Below are 25,658 nucleotides of genomic sequence, written 5' to 3' on the forward strand. Positions count from 1 at the left end.
TTGCTCTTCTGAGGCCAGCCCGAGCCAGTGGCAGGGCACTCTGTCTACCCATGGGGAACAAGAAGAGAATGTGGTTCTGCCTGGTTCCAATGTCTCCACAGGACAGACAGCACAAGAGCCTAATCTGCTGATGAAGGGTCCTCTGCTTGGCCACATGGCCTGCCTGGTGCAATTTCGCGAGCTAAAGCAGCCAAGTAGGCATGGCAGGGTATGTCTGAAATACTGCTGTGTTTTCCCAGCCGCGTTTCCTTTACGGCCTCCGCCCAATGCAATGAGCTATTTTGCATTTATTGCATCAGAAGAGGAATTTTTGGCAGAAGAGTAAAGGGTCAGGGGGAGAAAGACAGTCCTAGGTTTTGAGTTTCAAAAATATGTCTGCAGCCTAGGAGACTGGAAAGGACTGAGGCCCAGACAGTATGCTTGGGAGGGTACCTATAGAGACAAAGTGGAGCCTCCAAGAACAGGAAAGGGGCTGCCCTGTGGGGGTGGGACTTGGTTGTGAGAGAGGAAGTTCTGAGAGCTCAGATGTGGCATCTGAGACAGGGACTTTGCAGCCTGACTGCTTTGCACCCCTTCCCCAGCAAGCCCTGCAGTGGGGTGGGGTGTCAGTCACTCCAGATGAGCTATACAGTCTGGGGAGAAGAGTGGCCCTGTGGCTCAGGTCCAGGGTGAAGTCCAGGTGGCGAGACGCAAGGGTGTGTGTGGGAGAGGCTGGAGGCAGTCTCAGCAAGATCCCCTGTGCCCAGTGTAGCACATGGGGAGTAGAATCATTTCTGGAAGGCCACGCAGGGCACACAGAAGTGACGGCAGGCCTCTGCCCATGTCACGGGGCTGCCAGGGGCCCAGTGTGTCACACAGGCAGCTTTGCAGCCATAGATGAGGGACAACTCAGGTGAGTCCTGCACGGCCTAACTACTGAAGACCAGAAGGGAAGGAGGGCATCTTGGGAGAGGCCAGCGTTGATAGGGGGTCACCTTGAGATACAAGGGTGGAGCTACCACCCTCAAGCATTCACAACGTGAGAATTCCCTGGACCTCAGCTGGCGTTGTGGGCGGAATTGTGTCCCTTCACCCCTCTGCCAAAATTCATATGCTGAAGCCTTAGCCCCTAGTACCTCAGAATGTGACTGTATTTGGAGATGGGCCTTTAAAGAGGTGATTAAGTTAAAATGAAGGGCCCTAATCCAATACAACTGGTGTCCTTATCAGAAGAGGAGACTGGGATACAAAGAAACACCAGGGGTGCATGTGCACCCAGGAAAGACCACGTGAGGACACCGGGGGAAGGTGCCATCTTTAATTCAAGGAGAGAGGCCACAGAAGAAACCAAACCTACCAGCACTTTGATCTTAGACTACAAAGCCTCCAGAACTATGTGAAAATGAATTTCTATAGTTTAATCCACCAGTCTGGGGTACCGTGTTGTGGCAAATACAGGTGGAACCCAGAGGAAGGAGAGGTTGGACCCTGAATTCATTGCGATTAAGTTTCCACTGCCCTGGCAGAACGGGGGATTAAAACACAATTTTAGCTGAGTTACAAAAGATAGAGAATGTTCTGTTTCTTGCATCTGTGGTCCTGGCCTGAGATTGGAATCATTTGCCTCCACGGGTCTCTAGATGTGGTTCTTGGATTAGCAGCATCAATGTCATGTGACTCATGTCACATTTGAGAGCTGCGATGGTCTGTCCGTCCCCAGGCCCAGGGCATCAGGAGCTCAGGTGGGAGTCCAGCAATGTGTGTGTTCTAAAGTCATCCAAGTAGTTTTGATGCTCCCAAGTTTGAGACCAGCTGGTGTCCGGGATGGGTGTCTGGGCAAGAGACTGGGAGGGAGAGAACAGAACCCCTGAAAAGAGGGGAGTGAGGAAACCCCTCTGTTTAAATTCCTGCCTTTGGTTACTTTAACCCTAATGTCTCTTCACCAGTAATTAAATTCCATTTTGCATCATTGTACCATCAGTTTCTTTGGCTCCAGCATTTTTTAAAAAATTTGAGCTAATACAGCCTGTCATTTCAGACTTGTAAGTGCTTTTGACTTCAGTGTCAAGTCAGACAGGCTTAAGTATAGTAAGAGTTAAAATGGAGATCTGTTACTAAACTGAATACTAGAGGCTTTAATATCTTAACTACCTTTTTAGAAGATCTAATATGTATTTCTTGGCGTCTATAAATTACATAATTAACTTTTAATGGCCTTTACTATGTCCACTTATTGAAATAACTTAACAAAATGTTAAGAAGGATATTAACTCCAAATAGTTTCCTCTGATGTATTGTGGGTGTGCAAACTGCTGATTAACTTAATTTTTGAAGTCAGGATAATAAGTATACATCCTTGTGGAAATTTCTGTTTCTGTCGAGTCTGCTTATGGTAGGGACAGTCAGCTAATAGTTTAGGATTTAAGATCCAAAAAGCATTTCATGAATCCAAGTTTAAACAAGGCCAATATATTCTAATATTTAAGGAAGTTCGATCCAAAGGATAGGGAAGTGAGGTACAGATGATTGGCAAAAACTTGGGTCAGCTGGGGCTGAGGGGTTAGGGATACACAGGAGGGAGGATGTGCAGCCAGCTTGATTGGAGTGGGCTCTATGGTATCAGGACTGGTGAAGACAGGTTCTGTTACCCAAATGTGCTGGTAATAAAAAATCCATAGAACGCACAGAGCAGAGATTATAGTGAAAATCCAAGATAGAAATACTTGCAATTTTACAGGAAATAATGCTAGAGTCTTCATTCTCCCTGGTGCTTTTTTAGAGGCTGCCAAAATATCTTTGCAAATGTGCAATAATTGAGCACATCCCTTATGGTGTTTTATAATACCCATTTACTTAATTTAATTCACCCAATATTTGTTACTGCAATATTTAATAATGTATCATATGAGTGGTTTGCTAATATGCATCATGAGTATGTGTGGTGATTTTAAGCCATGTTCAGATTCTTTTCTCCCCTCCCCTTTAGTGTGGGCTAGACTTTAGCAACTCCCTCCTGGTGAATAGAATAAAGCAGAAGTGATGGTCAGAAAGATCTCGTGACTTCCTCCTCACTCTCTTTGATCTGAGGGAAGCCAGCTGCCATGCCGTGAGAAATTGTCTACTTGGTGAGTCCCTGAGTGTGCCATCTCGGAAGTGAATCTCAAGCCTTCAGATGCTTATGGTTCCTTCTAACATCTTTACTGCAATCCCATGACAAATCTGGAGCTAGAACCACCCAGCTAATGTGCTCCTGATTCCTGACTTACAGAAGGGAACAGTGAGAAACACTGAATATTTGGTGCTTTAAGCTACTGATTTTCAGATAATCTGTTACACAGCAACAGACAGTGGAGGTTTCATTACACGGGCATGATTACTTGGCCAACTGGTGATTAACTCAACCTCTAGCCCCTCTCCCCTTCCAGGAGGTGGGGAAGTTGGGCTAAAGGTTCTAATCCTCTAGGCTTGCCCTGGGTATTTCTGGTGATCAGGCCTCATCCTGAAGCTTTCCAGGGGCCATAAGCCACAGGTCATCTCAATTGCAGGAAGAGGATACTCATCACTCTGCAGATTCCAAGGGTTGAACCTCTATCAGGAACCAGGGACTAAGACCAAAAATCATAACCAAAGATGCTTCTATTACCTCTTTCACTCAGGAAATTATGGGGGGTTTTAGGAATCCTGTGTCAGGTACTGGGGGCCAAATATATATTTCTTACGATATCACAATACCCCAACCACATTAAAAAGGACAGAGGTGGGGTAGACAGTTGGTCATACCACTGACCGCGGGACTCAGGGTGGCAGGCAGAGAAAGAAGCATCTGGCCTGGCCCCTGGAGACGAGCAACAACTGGGGAGGAAGGATGTCAGGCCCAGGTGAATGCCCTGAGGTTGAGTTAACCTCTAATTCCAGTCCTGGCCCCTGGAATTACAAATAGAAAACAGAGACGGAAGCCCAGGCTAAGCCAGTAGGGTCAGACGAGAGTCATTTGTCACAGTTCATGTTTTCATAGGGCCTCTTTTCTGACCAGGGTCCACTCTGAGTACAGTGGTAACTTGGTTAAACCTCTCAGTTCCATTCTGTTTTCCACCCCCCTCCCTGCCTTTCTTAGATGCCCTGGACCCGCCTGCTTTATTCCTCCTGCAACCCAAACATGATCTCTTGAAAGATTCTGTGGCTAATGCATTTTAACAACTTAAACACGTGGGCCAAATCCCCCGGGGGGGGGAATTGTGGCAGCAGCTTAAAGAGGTATTATTTTGAACCTTCAGTTTAAATATTCTTTCAGAGAATCTTTCCACAAATATTTGTTAACACTTATTAGGTCTATTATGAATAAACATTGCCTGCCATAGCATAACACTACGCTGCTGTAATAGAAATTATAATGAATCATACACCGGACTTCCCCTTTATCAGACTTTAGAGTCCTGTAAAGAAGATACCTGAGAGATTAGATGAAGCGAAGGTTACTTTAAACAGATAAATCGAGGGAAAGGAAAGAAGGAGGGACCATTGAGATGGATCTTTAAAAATGAGAAGGCTTTACACATTTAGATATAGGAGAAAGGATATTTTCAAACCATAATAGGATGAGGTAAGTCATAGAATAGAGCACCTGTCGGGTGTGTCCTGGGAAGAGCAAGCGATTACCTTTAATACAGTCTATTAAAAGAGATGGGGAACTATTTTTTCCGATTTCCAGTCTTTTGGACTTATGTGCACACAGTTGTGAATTCTCAAAACATGCAGTGGTATGTTGTGTATGCAATACATTTTCCCTTGGACACCAAAGTATATATTTAAATTTTCTGAAGACAATTCTAAATTCTCCTTACGACTTTGGTTGTAACTTTATTGATCAGGGATCAACCATAGGTTCAATATACAGAACTGGTGTCCTTAAGAGATCTGGACACACACAGAGACATCATTAACTTGCAAGCACAGAGGAAGGATCATGTGAGGACACAGAGGGATGTGGCCACCTGCAACCCAAGAAGAGAAGCCTCAGAAGATACCAGATCTCCCCACAACTTGATCTTGAAGTTCAGGACTGTGAGAAAATAAATTTCTGTTGTTTAAACCACCATTTTGTTGTATGTTGTTATAGCAGCTTTAGCAAAGAATGGATATTCTTCAGCTTTATCTTTAGCCGCAGAGGTAGATATTTACTGAGTGTGCCTAGCCCAGGGCCCAGGACATACTAGATCTGTTCTGTCCAATACAGGAGCCGCTGACCATATGTGGCTATTGTGCACTTGAGATGTGGCTAATACAAATTGAGACGTGCTGTACATGTAAAATGCACTTAAGGTTTTTGAAAACTGAATATGAAGAAAGAACATAAACTATTTTATTGATATATTTTACATCAATTACATATTTGATAATATATAGATATTTGGGAATAAATAAAATAGATCATTAAAATGGATCTCACTTGTTTTGTTAATATTTATTTTGAGAGAGAGAGAGAGAGAGTGTGTGTGTGTGTGTGTGTGTGTGTGTGTGTGTGTGTGAGGGGGGCAGGGGCAGAGAGAGAGAGAGAGAGAGAGAGAGAGAGAGAGAGAGAGAATCCCAAGCAGGCTCTGCACTGCCAGCTGGAAGCCAACACAGGCCTGGATCCCACCACCGTGAGATCATGACCTGAGCTGAAACCAAGAGTCAGATGCTTGACTGACTGAGCCACCCAGTGCCCCAAATTGACTTTTTTTTTTTTTTAATGTGGCTACTAGAAAATTTCAAATTACATATGTGCTTTGCCTTATATTTGTTGGACAGCATAGCACTAAATGTTTTAAAAAATCTTTTGAGTGGTGGGAACCTCTGGCACTGTTATTTTCTTCGTGCTTAGGATTTGGGATCAGGTGGATTCTATAATTCTTCCCCTGGCGGCAGTGCAGAAAATGGTACTGACGATCCAAAGAACAGCCATATCACCAGTGGAAACATCGGAGGACAGCAAAACTTCCTGGAGTTCTCTTATTTGAGCAGATCCACACAGTAACAACGACCAGTGGAAGAACCAGGGGTGGTGAAGTTGAGACGTGCATTTTAAAGCGGGGGAAATGCAGACACAGAGGCTGAGAACTCTTGGATGATTGCCTCTGCTCTGGATTGTAACCTGGAGTGTTAGTCACGGTTCTTTGCTGCGGGCAACAGCACCACCTGTGGCTAACTTGAGCAGAAAATGAAGGACTTAGAAAGCCTTCAGGATGCAACACAGAGTTGCTTGCTGAGGCTGCCCAACCAGGCTTGTGAAAATGGGCCAGAGCCAGAGGACCAGAAAGACCACTCAGGTCACCGTGCCTGAGCCGTATGTTAGGACGCCACTTTTGATCGTGCTGTTCGGGGCACTCGGGGCTCCTCTGATGAGCCTCTGTGCCGCTGCCTCCACTGGACTCTGACATGGTCTGGGGTGCTTGGCTGTTCATACATCTGTCTAGCTACCCTTACATGATCAAAGTCACAGGCTCAAGGCACTGGCTGAGGGACACTGCAGAGTTCTCGCTGCTGGGGGCAGGAAGAGGGAGGATCTGGCTCCTTCCCTCCTGAAGGAGGGGAATCTGCCTCCCACCAAGACTCGCACACTGGGGAATCAGCCATATGGGGTATGGGCTTGAATGACTGTCGATAACAAAAATAGGAAAAAAAAAATTCAGAGTAGTACAAAGACATGAATAATCTTTTCCTCCAGAATTGTCTTAGTTTTGTGGAGAGCAGTCAAGTTACAAGTTATACTGTACTTAAATCTGTATGCCATTTATGTCATTTATATGATAAACACTTCTGTAGCATGTAGTATATGCTAGTCACTTTTTTTAAATGTTTAGTTTTGAGAGAGAGAGAGAGAGAGAGAGAGAGACAGAGGATGAACAAGGAGGGGCAGACAGAGAGGGAGACACAGAATCCGAAGCAGGCTCCAGGCTCTGAGCTGTCAGCACAGAGCCCGAAGTGGGGCTTGAACTCATGAACTGTGAGATCATGCCCTGAGCTGGAGTCGGAGGCTTAACTGACTGAGACACCTTAGGTGCTCCTATGGTGGTCACTTTTCTAAGTGCTGTATGAATATTAACTCAGCTAGCCTTCATACCAACTAATTACTATCATCATCTCTATTTATAGATGGGTAAACTGAAGTCCAAAGATGGAAAGTAACTTGGCAAAAATCACACAGCTGGTAGGTGGTATTAGAGATTTGACACTATGCAGGCTGGGACTCCAGGGCTGATTCTAACCACTATGCCACAGTATAGCTCTTTGCTATGGCAGTTTTTATGAGTTATCCTTAAGAAAATGTTTAGTACACAATATATAATTTATTCCATTATGTCGATTCTGTCCTATGAATTATTGTTATTGTCTTCACATAAAGTCCCGAATTAAGAGAATTCCTATACATTTTTTACACTGATCAGGGTGATATTATGAAATGCGATCAAGCAACATATGTCAAAGTGGAAAAATCAGATAAACAGCAGATGCTACAGGACAGTTCATGAAGAGAATATACTTCATACTCTTTTATGCCCAGGAGATTCTACATTAAGGAATGTTTCTACTTTCTTTTGTAAATAATCCTTTTTCCTTATCCCCTTATATGATTATTCAGTGATTTTTTTAAACCAAATTTTTATTTTTTTGGTATCGAGACATTAAGTGATACTTAGACCTCCAAGTTCTACAGGAATCTACCCATGCTTTGTATTAGAACTTGTAAAGTTTCACATTTTACATTTAGAGCTTTATCCATTTGTAGTTTATGTGTGGTATGAAGCACAGATCTCAAATTTGATCGTTTTCCAAATAGTTATCCAGGTGTCTCCATACATATACACATATATGTTATATACATTAATATATGTATATGTGTGTATACATATGTATATATATTTTGTGTATATATATACACATATATGTATATATATTTTTCAAGTTTATTTGAGAGAGCTTGTGAGCCAGGAGGGGCAGAGAAAGAGGGAGAGAGAATCCCAAGCAGGTTCCATGCTGTCAGCACAGAGTCCAACAGGGGGCTCCATCCCGCCAACCATGAGATCATGACCTGAGCCCAAATCAAGGGTCGGATGCTTAACTGACTGAGCCATATGGCCTCTCCATATGTTTTAAAAAGTTCCATCCTTACCCCAGTGATTTGAGGTACCATTTTCACAGTGATTTTTGTTTTTAAAGATTTACTTTTGAAAGAGAAACAGATGCAAGCAGGGGAGGGGCAGAGACAGATGGAAACACAGAATCCAAAGCAGGCTCCAGGCTCTGAGCTATCAGCACAGAGGCCAATGTGGAGCCGGAATCCAGGAACCATGAGATAATGACCTGAGCCGAAGTTGGACGCTTCACCGACTGAGTCACCTGGGCGCCCCCGGTGATTTTTTTTTTTTTTTAAGTTCAATTCAACTAATATATTTTGAGTACCTTCTGAGGTATGGACACTGCATTCAGGAAGTACAGAGAGGGAAAAGACTTGGCCTCTGTCCTTCAATATGATGGCTGAATTCAGATTTCCAAAAGTAAAGCCGTTTTCTAAGGCGAGACAACAGACTACTATCAGACTTTATCAATAACCTTTCACTGAAAGGCAAAATCTCTCATCTTTCTCAAGAGACCGTCTGATTTTGATCACATTCGTCACTTTCAAAGAATGAGAGATTTTGTTGTGACTCAAGTACAGCTGTGATACTCAAAAACACTGTCCTTTAGGAGAAAAAGTCTTCACTTTCAAAACTCACCTGAAATTTGAGAACTGAGAACAACACTTCTCCTCTTGTTTATCTCACACCACAAAAACCACAGGAACAGGGGGAGCTGAACACATGAACACTTGTCTGAAAAGTGCTATTTCCCTTTATCTTACCTCTTGAGCACATCTGACTGCTGTGTCCTGAAGCCCAAGAATCTCTCTTCCTTGGCTCAGATTTAATTGCTTTTTTATTAGAAACTTTCTTTTCGAATGGTGTCCTGAATATACATTAGAAATTTGAAACTGGAGATATTTTCTGTGGTAAGGTAAAATTACTTTGGTATATGGACTAATAGGAACTAGTGATATGTCCTAGGGATGAGAACATGTTTTCTGTTAAATATTCTGTTTCCTCTTCTACAGATATCACAAAGTATACAAATATTTGTGGTGTGCTCTACCGTGGCTTGCATCCACTGGTTTTCAGATTCTGGCTTAAACTACTGTGTTAGGGGGTGCCTGGGTGGCTCAGTCGGTTGAGCGTCCGACTTTGGCTCAGGTCATGATCTCACGGTTTGTGAGTTCAAGCCCCGCGTTTGGCTCTGTGCTGACAGTTCGGAGCCTGGAGTCTGCTTCTGCTTCTGAGTCTCCCTCTCTCTCTGACCCTCCCCTGCTCACACTCTGTCTCTGTCTTTCAATAATAAATAAACGTTAAAAAAAAATTAAAAAAAAAAAAAAACTACTGTGTTAGATGGGGTGGATCAGAGTGAGTTCTGGGAAGGTAAATCTATGGAACCTGGGTAGTTATCGTCTTATATCACAGAATGGATAGAGAAGGTACAGTTCAGGCATGTGCTGTATTGGGAAAAGAAGAAATAGAAAAAGAAAAAAGTGGCCCATGTATACAGGACCATATAATTTATCATCCAAGCCAGAATACTTTTTTAAGTTTATCTATTTTGAGAGAGAGGGAGCGAGAGTGAGAGAGGTGGGGGGAGGAACAGAGAGGGATAGAGAGAATCCCTAAGAGGCTCTGCACTGTCAGTGCCGGGCTGGATCTCAGGAACAGAGAGATCATGACCTGATGTGAAATCAAGACTCAAACCCTTGAACCACTCAGCTCCGCCCCCCCCCCCCCCCCCCCCCCCCCCCCGGGGCGCCCCAAGCCAGATCACTTTGAGGGTGAAAGGGGCACTATTAACATTTGTTAGAACAATAGAAATAAGCTGGGACCGTCCTTAGTAAACCAAAATAGATCTACAGTAATTTAAGAGAAACAGCAAGCATTGCTGTCATGCACTTTAGGACGGATGGCAGAATGGCCTGACAACTGCATTTTTGGGATGGCACAGATGGGAGATTTTTCCTCCTAGTATAATTGTGATCATGGAACTTAAGTTTGTAGTTAAGGGGAAAAACAATCTGATTCCAAATAGGACCCTGAAGATGAAGGCTCACATGTCCTATAGTCTTTGGATCTTCTCTTTGCCATTTTGGGGTCTCCAGGGCTTGTGTAGATACGGAAAACCAATTCCATGGGTACGCAAAAGGCAGATTTGGGATCAGAAATGCTTTCTCTGCAGCCACTCAGTCTCTTCAGTTTGCTCAGATACCAAGAAAATCAGAAATCTCACACTGACGCTGCAATGGCAGAATCCCAGGACAATTCACAACTTCCCTATCGATTTTGGGTTATCTGCCTGGAACCATGTCAACGGGCTACGTAAGGTACTTGATGAAGCTAAACGCCAAATATATGTAATGATTACCAGAATGGAGAACCCTGTCAGCTAACGTTAGCCAAGTGTGCAACGCATTCAGCTCGGATTTACCGAGCGCCTATTACCTTGTATTTCGTTTAATCCCATGTCCCCCGGCGGCTGCTCTTGTTTCATCTTACGCAAAAGGAAACTCAGGCTCAGAAAGCTAAGTGATTCGACCAAGGAGACAGACACCTGAACTAGGACGTAGTGGGGGCTGCAAGCTGGGTCTTCTCTCTTGCTTTGCCATAGATTGGCATGTGGTGAATGTGCCCCGAGATGTTAAGGAAGGTCCAGTTCTCTCGGCTGGCTTTGGACATCCATCTCCCCTGAGCTAACGTGCCCCAGCAGGTGAGGCCGGAAGAGGCGCAGGGAAGTGAGTACACATGAAGGCCACACTCCACAGGGCCTGAGCAGACACTCTGGGTCAGCTATCTCCCAGCAATCGTCCCCGACGTGTGGCCCGCACTCAAGATGGCGGCGCCGGCGTCAGCAGTCTCCTGCCCTTCTCCATCATGGCGACGACAGGACCCGCCTCCCGAGGCGCCGGAGTCATGTGACCCACACAATGGCTGAGCGCCTACCCCAGGCTTCCCGGCAACGCGGAGGGAAAGCCATGACGGCCGCCGCGGGTTCGGCGGGCCGCGCCGCCGTGCCCCTGTTGCTGTGCGCGCTGCTGGTGCCCGGCGGCGCGTACGTGCTGGACGACTCCGACGGGCTGGGCCGGGAGTTCGATGGCATCGGCGCGGTCAGCGGCGGCGGGGTGAGCGGCTGGCGGTGGGATGCGCCGGCGTTGCCAGGGGGGCGCCCCATAAGCCCCCGCGGCGCAGCCTGGCGTTTCGACGCACTCCCGTCGCGGCCCGGCTGCCGGCGGCCGCCCGTCGGCCAGAGGTCCGGGCGCGTGCGGGGTTGGAACCGGCGCCTGCTCGTTTTAGATGAGCCTCTATGTAGAGACAGTTTTAGTAGACGAGGATCCGGAGATCCACCGAGTGACAGGTGTCGATAGTGACAAGGCTGGGGCTCGCACCATCACCCTCGTACACTCCTGGGCTCCCTTTGCCGTGGAGAGGGCATTCCTGAGGGTCGCTCCAGAAATGGCCAAGGATCCGGGGAGCATCTCTCTTTCCAAAAGGATGCTTCAATGCGGGTCGGGGAGTCGGACGCCCTGGACCACTAGTGCAGCGGGCAGTTGGCTAGCTTCACAGGGGCCAGTGCACAGTATGTTTGTGTTGGGAGGCAAGACAGGTGCCTCAAGGCCTCTTTAGGAAGGTAAGAGGCCAGTCTGAGACTTGTTTTGTTTATAATGCTAGACTATGCTAGTATCAAATGGTAGTCTAGGATTGTTTAGTGTTGGGGGCTTTGTTTATTGGCAGTGGTCAAGGCCCAAGGTGGGGTGAGTTGCCCGCTGGAAAAGTCGGTGCCTGTGTGTCTCATTAGTGGCTATTTTTGTGTGCAGGGAAGGGGAAACATTGGGCCAACAGCCAGGGTGGCTTCCCACCTTTAGGGTGTGTAAGAATCACCTGTTATGGTTGTTAAAATGTACTCCCCATTCTGTAGTTCTGGATTGGGACCTGAGAATCTGCATTTCAACGAATACACCAGTTGATTCTCATACTAAGTATTGAGAGGCTTTTTTCTTTTAAGTAAATTTAACTTTAGAATAGCTTTAGGCTTGCAGACAAGTTTCTAAAACAGTACAGATTTCTCAAGTACGCTGTAGCCATGTTCTGTTATCAGCATCCCACATTGGTAAAGTACATTTGTTACCACCAGTAGTGATAACATGAAAATCCATACTTTCATATTTTATATTTACTTAGTTGTTTCCTAATGCCCGTTTTCTGTTCCAGGATCCCATCCAGAATATCAGCTGTGTTTAATTGTCACGTCTTAATCCTTTCTTGGCTGTGACAACTGGGGTGGGTTCATGTTACCTGGGCATTGCGTAAGACTTACGTGAAGGGAGACGGGGCCATTCCAGCTTTGTGTAAAATTGTGTGGGCATAGCTGGTAATTGTCTGAGATCCCTGGTCCTGCTGACAGGTGGCCTCTTGGCCTGGGAGCTTGCTTTAGTGGCATGATTGTTCTTGGCTCTAAAAATTTCTGTCACATGCCCTTTGTAACCTTTTTCCTGTCTTTGTTTTATCCCCTTCCATTGTACCCCAAATCACAGCTAGAGCTAATTTTATTTGATACTGTTAAGGCCTAACTCTTGAATGGGTTGTTTGTTGGGTTGAGTCAGACGGAGCTTGTATATTCAGATGAATTCAGAACTAGCTTGATTGCTTGCTTGCTGAATGGATGTTTTGTACTGATCTCAGCTTCCTGACAATCAGTGTTGTGACTGGACTCGCCCTTATGACTGTTACTTTGGTTGTAAGATGTCCTCGGCAATCATCATCAGGAAACTTTGAAAAAAAGGGGAGGTGCTATTGACAGATCCTGGCAAGCACGTGGCACACCTGGGCCACACAGCAAGATTGTGGGGAGGGACCCCTGTGTGGCTCAGTCAGTTGAGTTTCCAACTCTTGGTTTTGGCTCACGAACCATGAGATTGAGCCCCTAGTTGGGCCCTGTGTTGACAGCCTGGAGCCTCTTGGGATTTTCTCTCTGCCCTTCCCTCTCACGTGTGCATGCATATGCTCTCTCTCTTGCGTGCTCTCTCTCAGAAATAAATAAGCTTAAAAAAAAAAAAAAGATTGTGGGGAGGGGGAGAGAGAGAGAAAACACCTGGGGTCCTTTTATTGCGGCTCACTCATTGGTGAATTTAAAACTTAAGAGGGGGAATTCACAGGAAGAGAAAGAACAAGCAGCCTAAATGGTCAGTTACTGAAGTCAACCAAGATCTTTAATGTTTATTTATTATTGAGAGAGACAGAGACAGTGTGAGCGGGGAAGGGTCAGAGAGAGAGAGAGAGAGAGAGAGAGAGAGAGAGAGAGAGAGAGAATCTGAAGCAGGCTCCAGACTCTGAGCTGTCAGCAAAGAGGCCGACGTGGGACTTGAACTCAGGAGCCATGAGATCATGTCCTGAGCAGAAGTCGGATTCCAACCACCTGAGCTTCAGCCTGAGCCCCTCAACCAAGATCTTTAAAACAAAGAAAGCTGCCCCCACCACGCCCCCATAGCCTGGCTCTTTATCTAGATGTGTGGCCTGCAATGTGTTTATTTGAAATTGCCATCTTTGAGGAGGATGCCCTAAGCCACTTGCATTCCAAAAAAGAAAAAAACTGTCAAGGTATACACTACAATCCATCTTGATGCTAAGGCATCAGAGTCGGTGGTAACCCAGGATAGCTGAGATGTTAAAAGTCGGGGGTAGGGCACGTTGTAACCCAGAAAGTACACATCTAAGTAGGATTATAGTAGCACTCCTATAATAATTATACAGATAGTAGTCTGAAATCCAGTCTGTAGCCATTGTCCCAAGCTTAATGGGTCCTCCCCTGAAACCAGGTCAGTGATCCTGGGGCTCTAGAAATGCATTCAAAGATTTGAGTAATAATTGTGAAATATTTAAACATCTTTGGCCATCTTATGTAAGTAGGTTTATCAAATAGGCTCTTCCAAATATGCTGCATCCCCGCCCGGGAATCTCAGATTGGGCTATTAAAAGTCCCTTAAGTCTGGGTAGCCAAGCCAAGGACTAGCCTTCAGACTTCACCTATAATACCTATAGATTTGGGCCAATTCCTCTCTTTTCAGGGTGCCTGAAATATCCTGAGGCTTTGGCCTCAAGGTACTATTAAAGGTCAAGAAGTGGCCTTCCTTACCTGGTAAGGCTGACAGGAACATTTAAAGAGTTTAAAATAGCCATGTAAAACACCTGATGTGACTTCATTACAGTGTAGTTGACAAGGAACTTTGGTTATTCCTGTGACATAACATTCTAAGATAATAACTAGAATTATAAGTGATAACAGACCAGCACATAGTAAGCCTCTAGGAATTTCATATGATTTCTGGAACACTAACATCAGTCACACATATTCATACAAATTTAACCTAAAGAAGGTTTTCCATTATTTATTTGACAGTGCTTTTCATGTAGTTTAACATAAATAAGCCTAATTAGTTTAACAATCCCTTTTTATAAGGAGAAAGAACAAATCTTCTGAGATTGTTCCAGGATCCCCCGGAAAATCCTAAAGTTAGTTCAAGGTTAAAAAGACTTCATTTAGAATTTGATTCTGGGAAGTTTGTCAGAAATACCAAAAAGGTTTTGAAACACTTGATTACAGGGGCACCTAGGTGGCTCAGTTCATGGAGCATCTGACTCTTAATTTCAGCTCAGGTCACAATCTCACGATTTGGTATATTGAGCCCCGCATCAGGCTTTGCTGGCTGCTTGGGATTCTCCCTCTCCCTCTCTCTCTGCCCCTCCCCACTTTCTCAAAATAAATAAGCATTTGAAAAAAAGTAATATACTTGATTACATAGGATCATAGATTGTGGTGAAATGTTACTTAGTTATCCATTTAATCAACTTTAACCAAAATTACAAAAGACTTTATAGGCAAATATGAAAGTTACATACTTGTATATAAAAAAAGAAGTTCTTTTAATAGAGAAGACTCATTTTCTTAAGTGATCAAAGGGGTGATAAAGACAAAATGAAGCACAAGAAATTATTTTGATAAAATACAGAATCTTTATTTCCTAGGCAGATTACTTAAAAGGTAAAAACCTTGCATAGTTTTATTAAGAACAGCACTTTTATTTATTTTTTTAATGTTTATTTAATTTTGAGAGAGACAGTGTGAGCAGGGGAGGGGCAGAAAGAGAGGGAGACACAGAATCTAAAGCAGACTCCAGGCTCTGAGCTGTCGGCACAGAGCTGGACATGGGGCTCGAACTCCTGGACTGTGAGATCATGACCTGAGCTGAAGTTGAATGCTTAACAGACTGAGCCACTCAGGTGCCCACAAGAAAACTGTCCTTTTAGTAGATGAAAGAAAATTAAGCTGTAGTTTTCAGAAGTACACTATTTATTAAAACTCATTTTAAAAAATCTTTATAATTTATTTCATTTTTAGCTAGCTTGCTACACAAGGTAAAATTCTTTCTTCCTCTCTTATTCTCTTTCCTGTGCTTTCTGTATCCATTTAGTTTGTGTATGTTAGGACAAAATTACTTCCATTTGCCTTAACAAAAATGCATCTCCACACTTCATATCTTTTCTTAGCTAAAATACATGCTACTTTTCTTGCCTAGAGATGTTTCCCTTATTTCTTGTACTTTTAGTTACATATATTAGGTAGAATTCTTAATTCTTAGAAACTTTAATTTTTACTGAAAACTAGCAAGTAAGGAATTGTGAACTTTACTAGCCAATATACTCTATACTGGCAAATTAATACATTTCATAATTTCTAGAGGCATATACCTTTTTTTTTTTTAAAGTAGCAGTTTTTCATTATAGCACAGGACATGTATACTAACAAATCCAAATATCTTTAGCTTCTCTGTTATGAGAAACCAAAAGTAGATAAATCTGTGTTCAATAATAAATGTTTCAATATTTTATATTTGGCAACGATCTATGTAGTTAATGAATTTCCATCATTGAACTTGCAAAATTCTAAGGTTTCAAGATACCAAAAAGATTAGAGTAACTATTTTTAAGTACACGTAGCCATAAAACATAATTGTTGAAAAGTAGATGCCTTGGCAATCAAAGCTGGAGTCAGACATTTGCATTATAAACAGAAAAAGCACACTATTGGGGCTTACACTAGAATGGATAACCTGGTCTATAGTTGATCACAGATCTGACCTGCTTTGCCGGTTGGGGTGGGGTGGGGGGACAAACCTTTTCCCTAACCCAACTTACTCTTCTTGATTTTTATGCTTTTATTTTCTCATGTTACCACCTTACTCTAAGGTGCTGGCGTGTTTCAGGGTAAACTGGACTAATGGGCCAATGTGTGTGTTCCTTACTACAACCATCCTTCTTTTTATTTTTGGGGTCTAAACTTAAAATAGCCAATATTTCATTAAATGGGGCCCATCTGTCTTAGTATCTTTGCTTGTGGCATTAAATCCAGTGTTTAAACTTGCTGAAAAATGGAGACCTTTGGTTATTTTATTAACTCCGTTTAAAATTAGTAAAATGAGGAGAATTGTTTCATAACTCAGAGTAGGATACTCTCATCCATTCAGTAGTGTCCCTTTGTGTAGTGAGGTGCTCATCTTAGATGCTTCATAAATATTGACAGATGAAAATGGTTGTAACACGATATTTGCACCCCACTTTAGACTTCTGTATGGAGTCCCTGGTACCTAGAACAGTTTGTGGCAGTAGTGTTTGGAATGTTCTCATTTAATATTCAGATCTGATAGGGAAGGCAGTATGGGGCAGTAGTTAAGGGCATGGGTTTAAGGGGTACCTGGGTGGCACAGTCAGTTAAGTGTCTGACTTTGGCTCAGGTCATGATCTCACTGTTCGTGAGTTTGAGCCCCATGTTGGGCTCTGCCCTGACAGCCTTGAGCCTGCTTTGTATTCTCTCTCTCCCTCTCTCACTGCCCATTCCCTGCTTGCACTCTCTGTCTCTCAAAAATAAATAAATATTAAAAAAAAAAAAAAGTGGGTTTAAGAGCAGATTGTCAGGGGTCTGTTCTGGGCCCTGCCATTCACTGTACAGCCATGGGCAGGCTATTTAATCTCTCAGGGTCTCAGTTTCTTTTCTGGGGAGACTGTGATACCTGGTGGGAGCATTGTGAAGATAGATATAAAGTGTTTGGGATGACATCTGGCATGTGGTTGTTGCGTCAGTATTATCTTGTTTAATCAATTAGAAAGGAGGAAGTTATCTTTACAGAAAAAACTTATTTGGGTGTAAAATGTCTCAATAAATTGAGAACTTAGCCCGGGTCAGCTATGTGCTAAGGCTTCTTCCTGGGCTGCTTGTAAGCAGCTCCAGGGCTTTTTCAGGGTCTATGGTTGGTAATTTGTTATTCTTTGATGGTGCATGTCATCATTTGGCTATACTACTCTGAACTGACTATTGCCATTGACCCATCTCTCTTATTCACTTACAACACCTTTGTGTTGAGAATGACACAGGCTTGCAACAGCATAACGATGTGGTGTGTTTGTTTAAAGCTGGTGCTCCCTGTGTTAAGGATAGAAGAGCATAGAGGGCAAAATAACCTCCAAACAGGGGGTTCTGTTTTTAAAATTTTCTTAAATGTTTATTTATTTTTGAGAGAGAAATAGTGTCAATGGGGGAGGGACAGAGAGAGGGAGACACAGAATCTGAAGCAGGCTCCAGGCTCGGAGCTGTCAGCACAGAACCCAGTGCAGGGCTTGAACTCATGGACTGCGAGATCATGACCTGAGCCGAAGTTGCACGCTTCACTGACTGAGCCACTCAGGCGCCCCCCAAAACACACCGTTCTAATGACATGATTCAGGGTGGGAAACATTGTTTACCTCTGATCAAGGATAGGTTATCGTGCATAGACTGTGTTCATTCACTTAAAAAGTACCTACTTTAGTATTTGAGTCTCTGCCATTCTGTAAGAATGGTGAGAACAGTGACTATAATTTTAAAAACAATTTGTATAATGCTGGTCATTTATTGAGAGCTTACTGTGTGCCAGCTACTGTGCTGTGTCCTTTACATACACCTTGTTTTAGCCTTAGAATGGTTGAAGCAGTTCTAAAGAGTAAAAAAGCCTACTTTACAACAGTTTGCCCTTGGTCACATAGCTTCTAAGCGATGCAGTCAGGGTGCAGGCTCCCTCTGACTCAGAGCCTCCCATATTCTGTGCAACAAACAGTACCATAAAAGATGCTAAATAAATGTTCGCCGAACAAGAGAATAAATGGGGATATGAGCTTGAGTAAGACATAGTCCCTGTCCTCCAGGAACTCAGAGGGGAGACAAAGAAGTATGGCAGTGAGCAGGGGGCCGGGGTTAGGAGAGTTAAGGTGGAGATGTAGACCTGAAGCCAGAGACACACCTACATCACATCAGTGGGGAGGGGTGGAGAGGGGCCTTCCCTGAGGAGGGTGAATGGAATTGGCCGAATGAGGGTGTGGAATGCATCCCAGACAGAAGAAAGAGAAGTGGTTTGATCTACCCAGATAGTAGGCATGAGAGTGGTGCTGGGTAACGTGTCCAGAGTTACGATCCAAATAATTAAAGGATCTGGGTATAAAACTGAGAATTTGAACTTGATCCTGAAAGCTCTTGGTGGAGGGGAGGTCTTGACAGGTTTAAACAGTGTACTTTCGTGGTTAGATTTGCATTTTGGAAAGATGATTCTGGCAAGTAGTGTGGCAGCTAGAATACAGGGAGGCAGACAGGAGGCCCGGAGAACCTTTAGGCTGTTGTAATGATTGAGGACAGCCTGGATGAAGGAAACAGGGTTGAAGTCAGGGGTTGGATTGGAGAGTATTAAGGAGGTCTTGGTGACTGAAGATGGATGGGAAGTTGGTGAAAGGTAGCCCTGAGTTTATGGTTCTTTACTAAGATAACAAATGCAGGAGAAGGAACAGACTAAGGAAAAAGTGCTATGTTTGGTTGGGGATGCGTTGAACTTGAAGTGAATAGAGGGTAGCTCCATGGGTCTGCGTCTCAGTGGCAGGGGCTGGGGAGATTGTGGGTGTGAGGGAGAGAGATTAAAAGAGCCACTAGAATGTCAGCGGTAACACACATGAGAGTAGGAACACAGAACATCGAGTATAAAAGTATCTTGCCCTTGGTGTCAGTGGTTTGAACCTAGAGCCTGTCTGGCTTCTAAGCCTAGGGACATGCCACTCTTTCATATTAAAACTTATTTCTTTTATTCCCCTTATGTATATTGCTCCCCAAAAGATACATTATTGGTCCACTACTGGTTTTGTGAGTTCTTTGTTGAAGCAGTCATTGCCCATGGGTTAGATGTGATCGTGTTCATCCCTGCATCCTCCACCTCTATCTTTCCATACATTCTGATACCAGTCTTGTGTGAGGTTTCCTTAGTATACCTTGGCCCGGGGATCATTGTGTGATCATTCTTTTTTGTGTGTGTGTGTGATCATTCTTAATAGGAATGCCACTTACAAATCTCCGGTAAAGATGGGAGAGTATTGGTTCCTTTCAGCATTGCTGCTTAATTTCCTGCAAGATGTTGAAGGGAAAGGATTACTTGTTATTCATCCTTTCCATGATCCCAGGGTTGTGGGATCAAGACCTGCATTGGGCTCCATGCTGGGGCTGCAGCCTGCTTAAGATTCTCCCTCCCCACCCCCCGACTGTGCCCCTCTGTCCTGCTTGCATGTACTGTCTCATTCTCTTTCTCTCTCTCAAGCAAATAAACAAACAAACAAACAAACAAATGATAGAGAACCTAAGTTTCTAAGTTTCATTTCTTCTGATAATCACTCTCTGAGTTAAGTTCCTCGCGACAAATTTGTAATCACAAGGTTCATCATAGAATTAGCTTACCTTCCGGCAAACCCGCATCTCAACAGAAGAGAAACATGCCGTGGCTTCGAACCTGTGTTTTAGCTGTTGGGCAAACAACAGCCTTATTCGCCTAGCGATGGGCAAAATAAAGGCAGGTAAACAAGTAACCTGGGAAATGACTTTCCTCAGCTCAACTTTGCCCACAAGCTGGCTAAATACGGGCATGCCAGGTGGTGCATGTCGGCACTATGAAAACCTGTTCATGATTGGATTTGTTTTATTCACACTTTTGAATTTTTTTTTTTAGGCAACCTCCCGACTTCTAGTAAATTACCCGGAGCCCTATCGTTCTCAAATATTGGATTATCTCTTTAAGGTAATGAAAAAATAATTATTTAATGGCACCTGTGATATGTTTGAAGCTATGGTGAATTTCAGCGGTAGAATTGGTCACCTTCAAATTTCTAGCTTTTAAAAAAAATGGAAAATTACTTTTGGATTAAGTGGCTGTTGATTTGAAGTTGGTCTTCTCATCTGTCAAACCAAAGGCAGTAATTAGTCACTGTCATGTTTTGTCCTTCATGCGGTGAATCACAATGTTAACACTCCTCCTTCTTTCCCCAGCCAAACTTCGGTGCCTCTTTGCATATTCTAAAAGTGGAGATGGGTGGTGATGGGCAGACTACAGGTAGGAGATTTGGGAAATGGGTTTATTTTCCTTCAGCACTTTAATCTCTACCTAACCTTAGGGACTGTGAATCAGAATGTAAACGATATCAACATTTTTGATGTTGATCATTGCTTAGTACATTCTTATTGTTCCTCTTTTACTCTACTTAAAAAAATATTATATCAAAATACTCACTTTTCCCATAAAATGGCATTTGGACTTTAGATGGCTTATTTAGTTGAATTAATTTGTAGCAAACAAAACCACAGTTTTTAAAAAAGCTATTTTCACGAGGCAGAGCATAGAGACAGGAGTTTTTATTGAGAAATTAAAAAAAAGAAAGCTTTTACCATAGAAAGCATGTAAAATATTATTATGTTATTAGCTTTAAATAAATTTGTGGCAAAAATATGTCATCAGTATTTCAGAGATGCAGTTTTTTTCTCTTTTATTTTTTTATTTTTTTAAATATGTTTATTTATTTTTGAGAGAGAGGGAGAGACAGAGCGTGAGCAGGGGAGGGGCAGAGAGAGAAGGAGACACAGAATCCGAAGCCGGCTCCAGTCTCTGAGCTGTCAGCACAGAGCCCGAAGCGGGGCTTGAACTCACGAACCATAAGATCATGACCTGAGCCGAAGTCGGACGCTCAGCCGACTGAGCCACCCAGGCACCCCAGCCTTTTCTCTTTTAAAAACAAAATTATTTTTAGCCACTAAATTTTCAGTCTTCACTGTCACCATTTTGATTGACTTTATGTAGAACATGTGGTCAATTAATGTACAGGAAGAAGAAAATTCTCCCGATGATGATGCAGCTTATTATTTACAGGCCAGATTCCATTGTAGTGAACTTTACAGTATTGTCTCTATACATGTGTTCCTGTTGGTGACTCGGGAGTAACTTTTGTTAAAGAGATATGTCTCTGTGGTGGCATTAGTGTTTAATTAATATTGAAAGCAAAAAATGCAAATCACAAATGAAAGAAACCTCTATAAGGAAAACTTTCCCCAAGTTATTGTAAGAGGACATGTATTTTATTGTCCACCCGTTGATGCAGAATTGATAATGACTGGCCATCTTCATTTGCTGAAGTGAAATTCTTCAGGTAGTTCTTGTGAATTCTGATGTTTACCTTTAAGAGGCAAGGCCCCACTCCTCGTGAGACCCTTCCTAACAAGGGCAGATGTTTGTGAAATGTGGTGACATATGAGGACAGATACCGGGATATCAGTTATCTACCTTGACACACTATGGAGGTTAGGATAGAATTTTCTTACAGAGGGGTTGTGTAGATGTATACTCATTCCTTTTTTTTTTTTTTTTTTTCTCAAAGCTCTGTTGTCTTGGTATAACAAGGCACGTTATAGGCTCAAGGCCTGGGTGGTGAGAATGGGGCTAAGGAGCTCAAGATTTACATTTAGGATGGAGAAATTAAAAGCTGAGGTGATCTGAACTCAAAGTTGGACATGGGGACTTGAAAACTCCAGACAGACCAGACCAAAAGCCCAGGGAAACATAGTCCAAGGACTCTTCAGTTACATGAGTTGATAACACTTCTCCTTTTAACCCTGCTTATAATAGAAAGTTGTGGTTTTATTTTTCAAGACCTTTACGATACTTAGAATAATGAAAAAAGGTGAAATAATACACTTTGATCATGCATTGTCAAGTTATCTAAGATTATTCTTATTTGCCCATATCAGGATTGGAACCGGAATACACCTTCTCTGAAATGTGTGTGTGTATAGGGGAGAGTGGCCCTAGGAAACACCATTAAAGGGTGGTTTCCTTTCTCTTTTGCTCTCTCTCACGCAGATGGTACTGAACCCTCCCACATGCACTATGCATTAGATGAGAATTATTTCCGAGGATATGAGTGGTGGTTAATGAAGGAAGCTAAGAAGCGGAACCCTAATATTATACTCATGGGTAAGAAGTGAAGTTTGTAATGCTTTTGCAGTCTGTTTAACTTTCAAATTCTGAATTATTTATATGGAGTTACTCTTAATACTGAAGTACTAACCATGTTAATACTACCCTTATCCTACCAGCCGCAAAGCCTGTGCCAGGCTTGATCCTTTCTTTGCCTTTATATTTTATGTCTGCTCTTTGTATGTAATACCTCTGGAGTAAGGCATTAATCTTCCCATTTTACAGAAGCAGTAGGGGCTTAGAGAGGTTATGCCACTGACTTAGGTCAGATAGTTAGTAAATGCCAAATTCAGATATAGAACCTAATTCCATTCTTGTGATGCTAAACTAATTTCCTCAACAAAATTTCTCATCAAAATTTGTAAAATTTTGGGGCAGAGAGAAAATTGTCAGTAGGCGTTATAGTACATCCCAGCTCTTTGCGAAATTATGCATTACATGCGGTAGTAGGTGCCATTTCTAGAAGGCGTACACATAAAGTGTATGTTTTGAACCTCCACAGTGTGGTGGGCACTGTTCTAGGCATTGGGGATACCCAACAATCCAGCCGCTACCTTCTGCCCTTTCGGAGCTTAAGCTCTAGAGGCAGCATCGCTGGAAGATTTCTCAACTCGTACTACTGCATTCACTTTACAGGTTTCGTGTGGCAGTGCACAGACCCGTAAAATATTGCAGAATACACAGTGATGACATCCTTGCATAGTTTGAAATGAATTTGATTTTTTGAAACAGGCTTACCCATTCAGCCTTGTGAGTGAGATCAATGAAAATTCATTTTATAGGCTTGATTTCAAGTCATTTTCAAGGTCATTTTCAACAATCAAAGGACAAGCACGAGTTTTTCTAAATTAAAAAAAAAATGAGGAGTCAGTGTGTTCTTTCTAAATGGTCTTTTGTAAGAGATTCCAGAAATGTTGTGAGCAGTAAAAAAAAAAAAAAAAAAAGCATCGTTGACTTCAGCACGTACTCCCCCATTGGGCTGCTTTCATGGTCAGTTCTCATTTAAATGTAGAAAATCTGGCATGCTGAACCATGTTCTAACAAAGACTTACACATGGTGGGCCTATAGAATGTATTTGGCATTTCATTGTTTAAAAATGTTCCAGTATTTTAATGTCACATTTTTTATGGGATACACACTTAGGCATTCATTCCTCCTGAGTTTAGAAAAATAAGCATTTTGTTCTTTTAGTTTTGAATTTTTTCTGTGGTGAACTCGATTGTTTTTATATGTATATATATAAACAATTGAGGAACTTAACGGTTGAGCTTATTTTGATATGTTAGTAACAAAATTAGGATGTAGAATTGTAATTAGTGCTTATCTACTGTTCTCATTTTCTTCCTTAAAAATAATAATTAGGGTGTTGGAAGAATGTGGGCTATTTGATTTATATCATACCACAAAGGGGTATTTTCCTGTTGAGACATTGGCATTTATATTGATAATGATGACAAACTAGTTTTGTTGAGTTTGATTATCTGACTAGTTAGTATTTTAAGGAGACTTAAGTTTTAAGAAGATGTACTAGTGAAAGAGGAATTTGTATTATATTTAACCTGTAGGAATACTTAGGCATAAGCCTTTCAGAAGAACTCCTTGATTTGACTTCAGAGGGAAGAAATTGTATATTAAATATCCCTATAGCAGGCAGTGGGCATGTTGAGTTAAATTGTATGTTACATTTCTTTCCATGGGTAAGTATCTTCAAGAGGGTGTGTTCTTATTTCTTTTTCTTGAAAGAGCATTTGGAATTATGGAACCAGACTCTAGGGCTCAGGAAGGAGTTCCTGAGTTCATAAACTGGAAGGGATTTTGAGAATACACACAAGATATATAAGCTTTCCTCTAATAAGATCTCTATTGGCTTTTTGTTTACCCTGTGTTCTTTTTGGTTTCTTTTGCCTTGTTTTGGATGGTTGCCAGCACTGTAATACCCACCCCACCTTTACCTTTTCCTTCCTACAGGGTTGCCATGGTCATTCCCTGGATGGCTGGGGAAAGGTTTCAACTGGCCTTATGTAAATCTTCAGCTGACTGCCTACTATGTCATGACCTGGATTGTGGGCGCCAAGCATTATCATGATTTGGACATTGATTATATTGGGGTTGGTAATGTATTTAAACCTTGATTAACTTTTGGACTTTATTTGTAATTTCTTAAAGCAATTTGATTCTGTGGCATTTTGTTGCTAACCATTTTGTGGTCATGAGACCCAATTTGTTCCTTTGGCATCTGATAACAAATTAAGTATGTGACCTTTTATTCCTCCTCTTTTCCCATCCAAATTCTAGCCCCTTTTGAAAACTGTACTGAGTGTATACCTTCTCTGAACTTTTTCTTTCTTTAATTTTGATTTTGATACTACTCCAGCCCCAGTTCTCCTTGAAAGCTTTCCCTCCTTTCTCTAGTTATTCAAGAATACCACATTTACTATCTGGTTAATGATTAATCTCATTTTGCTCTCTGAATCTCCTGCTGTTCTAAACCAGACGGTGGCAAACTTTTTCTTAGTGGGTCAGAGACTAAATATTTTAGGTTTAGTGGGTCAAAGGCAGTATTAAGGATATTATGTAGGTAAATATATAGCCCTTTAAAATGTCACCATTTAAAATTGTAAAAACCATTTTTGGCTTTTGGGTTGTAAAAAATACAAATGGTGGGCTGGATTTGGCAGGCTGGCTGAAATCTGCCTACCCTGTCTTAAACTGTTATTTAACACCTTATAATGATTAAAAAAAAATGTAAAATCTGATGTCTTTCCAGCTGGTCTGTTGGCAGGCTGGAGGCACTGTACCTCTCAGAGCCCTACACGTACATGTAGTGGTCTCCATACATGTTTGCATATTAATATGCCATATGTCAAAATGGATTTTAAAAGTGTTCAGCAGTCAGAAAGCAATTATTGAGCTCCTACTGTGTTGCAGACACTGTAACTGTTGTATTCTAGGGATACCAAGATTAATAAGCCCTTAAGGAGTTTAGTGAGAGAGAGAGAAACTGGGTGCTGAAATTGTGATATCACAAAGGACATGGGGATAAGCCCAGGGTTGTAGGGAGCCAGAAGCAACGATATACTTTGTTTTTTGTTATCTTTCTTCAAACTATAATTGGAAATTAGTTTGTATTTGAGAACATTCTTAAATGTCAGGGTATTTTTTAATTTGTAGTGAAACTAATTGTAGATTTGGATCTAAGTAGCGCTTTATTATGGT

The 25,658-nt window shown here is 42.4% G+C and overlaps 2 protein-coding genes across 15 annotated transcripts in view; one reads left to right on the forward strand and one right to left on the reverse strand.

The window, feature by feature from the left end:
- The window catches only part of GPR65 (G protein-coupled receptor 65), a 129,242-nt gene extending 118,222 nt beyond the window's left edge, over nt 1-11,020 (reverse strand). For 7 of the 10 annotated variants that reach the window (XR_007453638.1, XR_007453637.1, XR_007453632.1 and 4 more), the window contains exon 1: nt 10,530-11,020. Coding sequence is in view for 2 of the 10 variants with exons in the window: in XM_049612383.1 (XP_049468340.1) it covers nt 8,419-8,526; nt 10,530-10,578 (157 nt within the window). In the remaining 8 variants the exon portion in view is untranslated. Of the gene's footprint in view, nt 1-8,418; nt 8,527-10,529 lie in introns of all 10 variants that reach the window. The other 3 variants (XM_049612383.1, XM_049612382.1, XM_049612381.1) reach the window with 1 other exon arrangement.
- The window catches only part of GALC (galactosylceramidase), a 150,481-nt gene continuing 135,797 nt past the window's right edge, over nt 10,975-25,658 (forward strand). For 4 of the 5 annotated variants that reach the window (XM_049612376.1, XM_049612377.1, XM_049612378.1 and 1 more), the window contains exons 1-5: nt 10,975-11,206; nt 20,147-20,215; nt 20,464-20,527; nt 22,325-22,438; nt 24,411-24,550. In XM_049612376.1, coding sequence (XP_049468333.1) covers nt 11,012-11,206; nt 20,147-20,215; nt 20,464-20,527; nt 22,325-22,438; nt 24,411-24,550 — 582 coding nt within the window. In that variant the 5' untranslated portion in view covers nt 10,975-11,011. Of the gene's footprint in view, nt 11,207-11,233; nt 11,440-20,146; nt 20,216-20,463; nt 20,528-22,324; nt 22,439-24,410; nt 24,551-25,658 lie in introns of those variants that run through there. The other variant, XM_049612379.1, reaches the window with a different exon arrangement.

The sequence above is a fragment of the Panthera uncia genome (assembly GCF_023721935.1).
Source record: "Panthera uncia isolate 11264 chromosome B3 unlocalized genomic scaffold, Puncia_PCG_1.0 HiC_scaffold_1, whole genome shotgun sequence".
Lineage (NCBI taxonomy): Eukaryota > Metazoa > Chordata > Mammalia > Carnivora > Felidae > Panthera > Panthera uncia.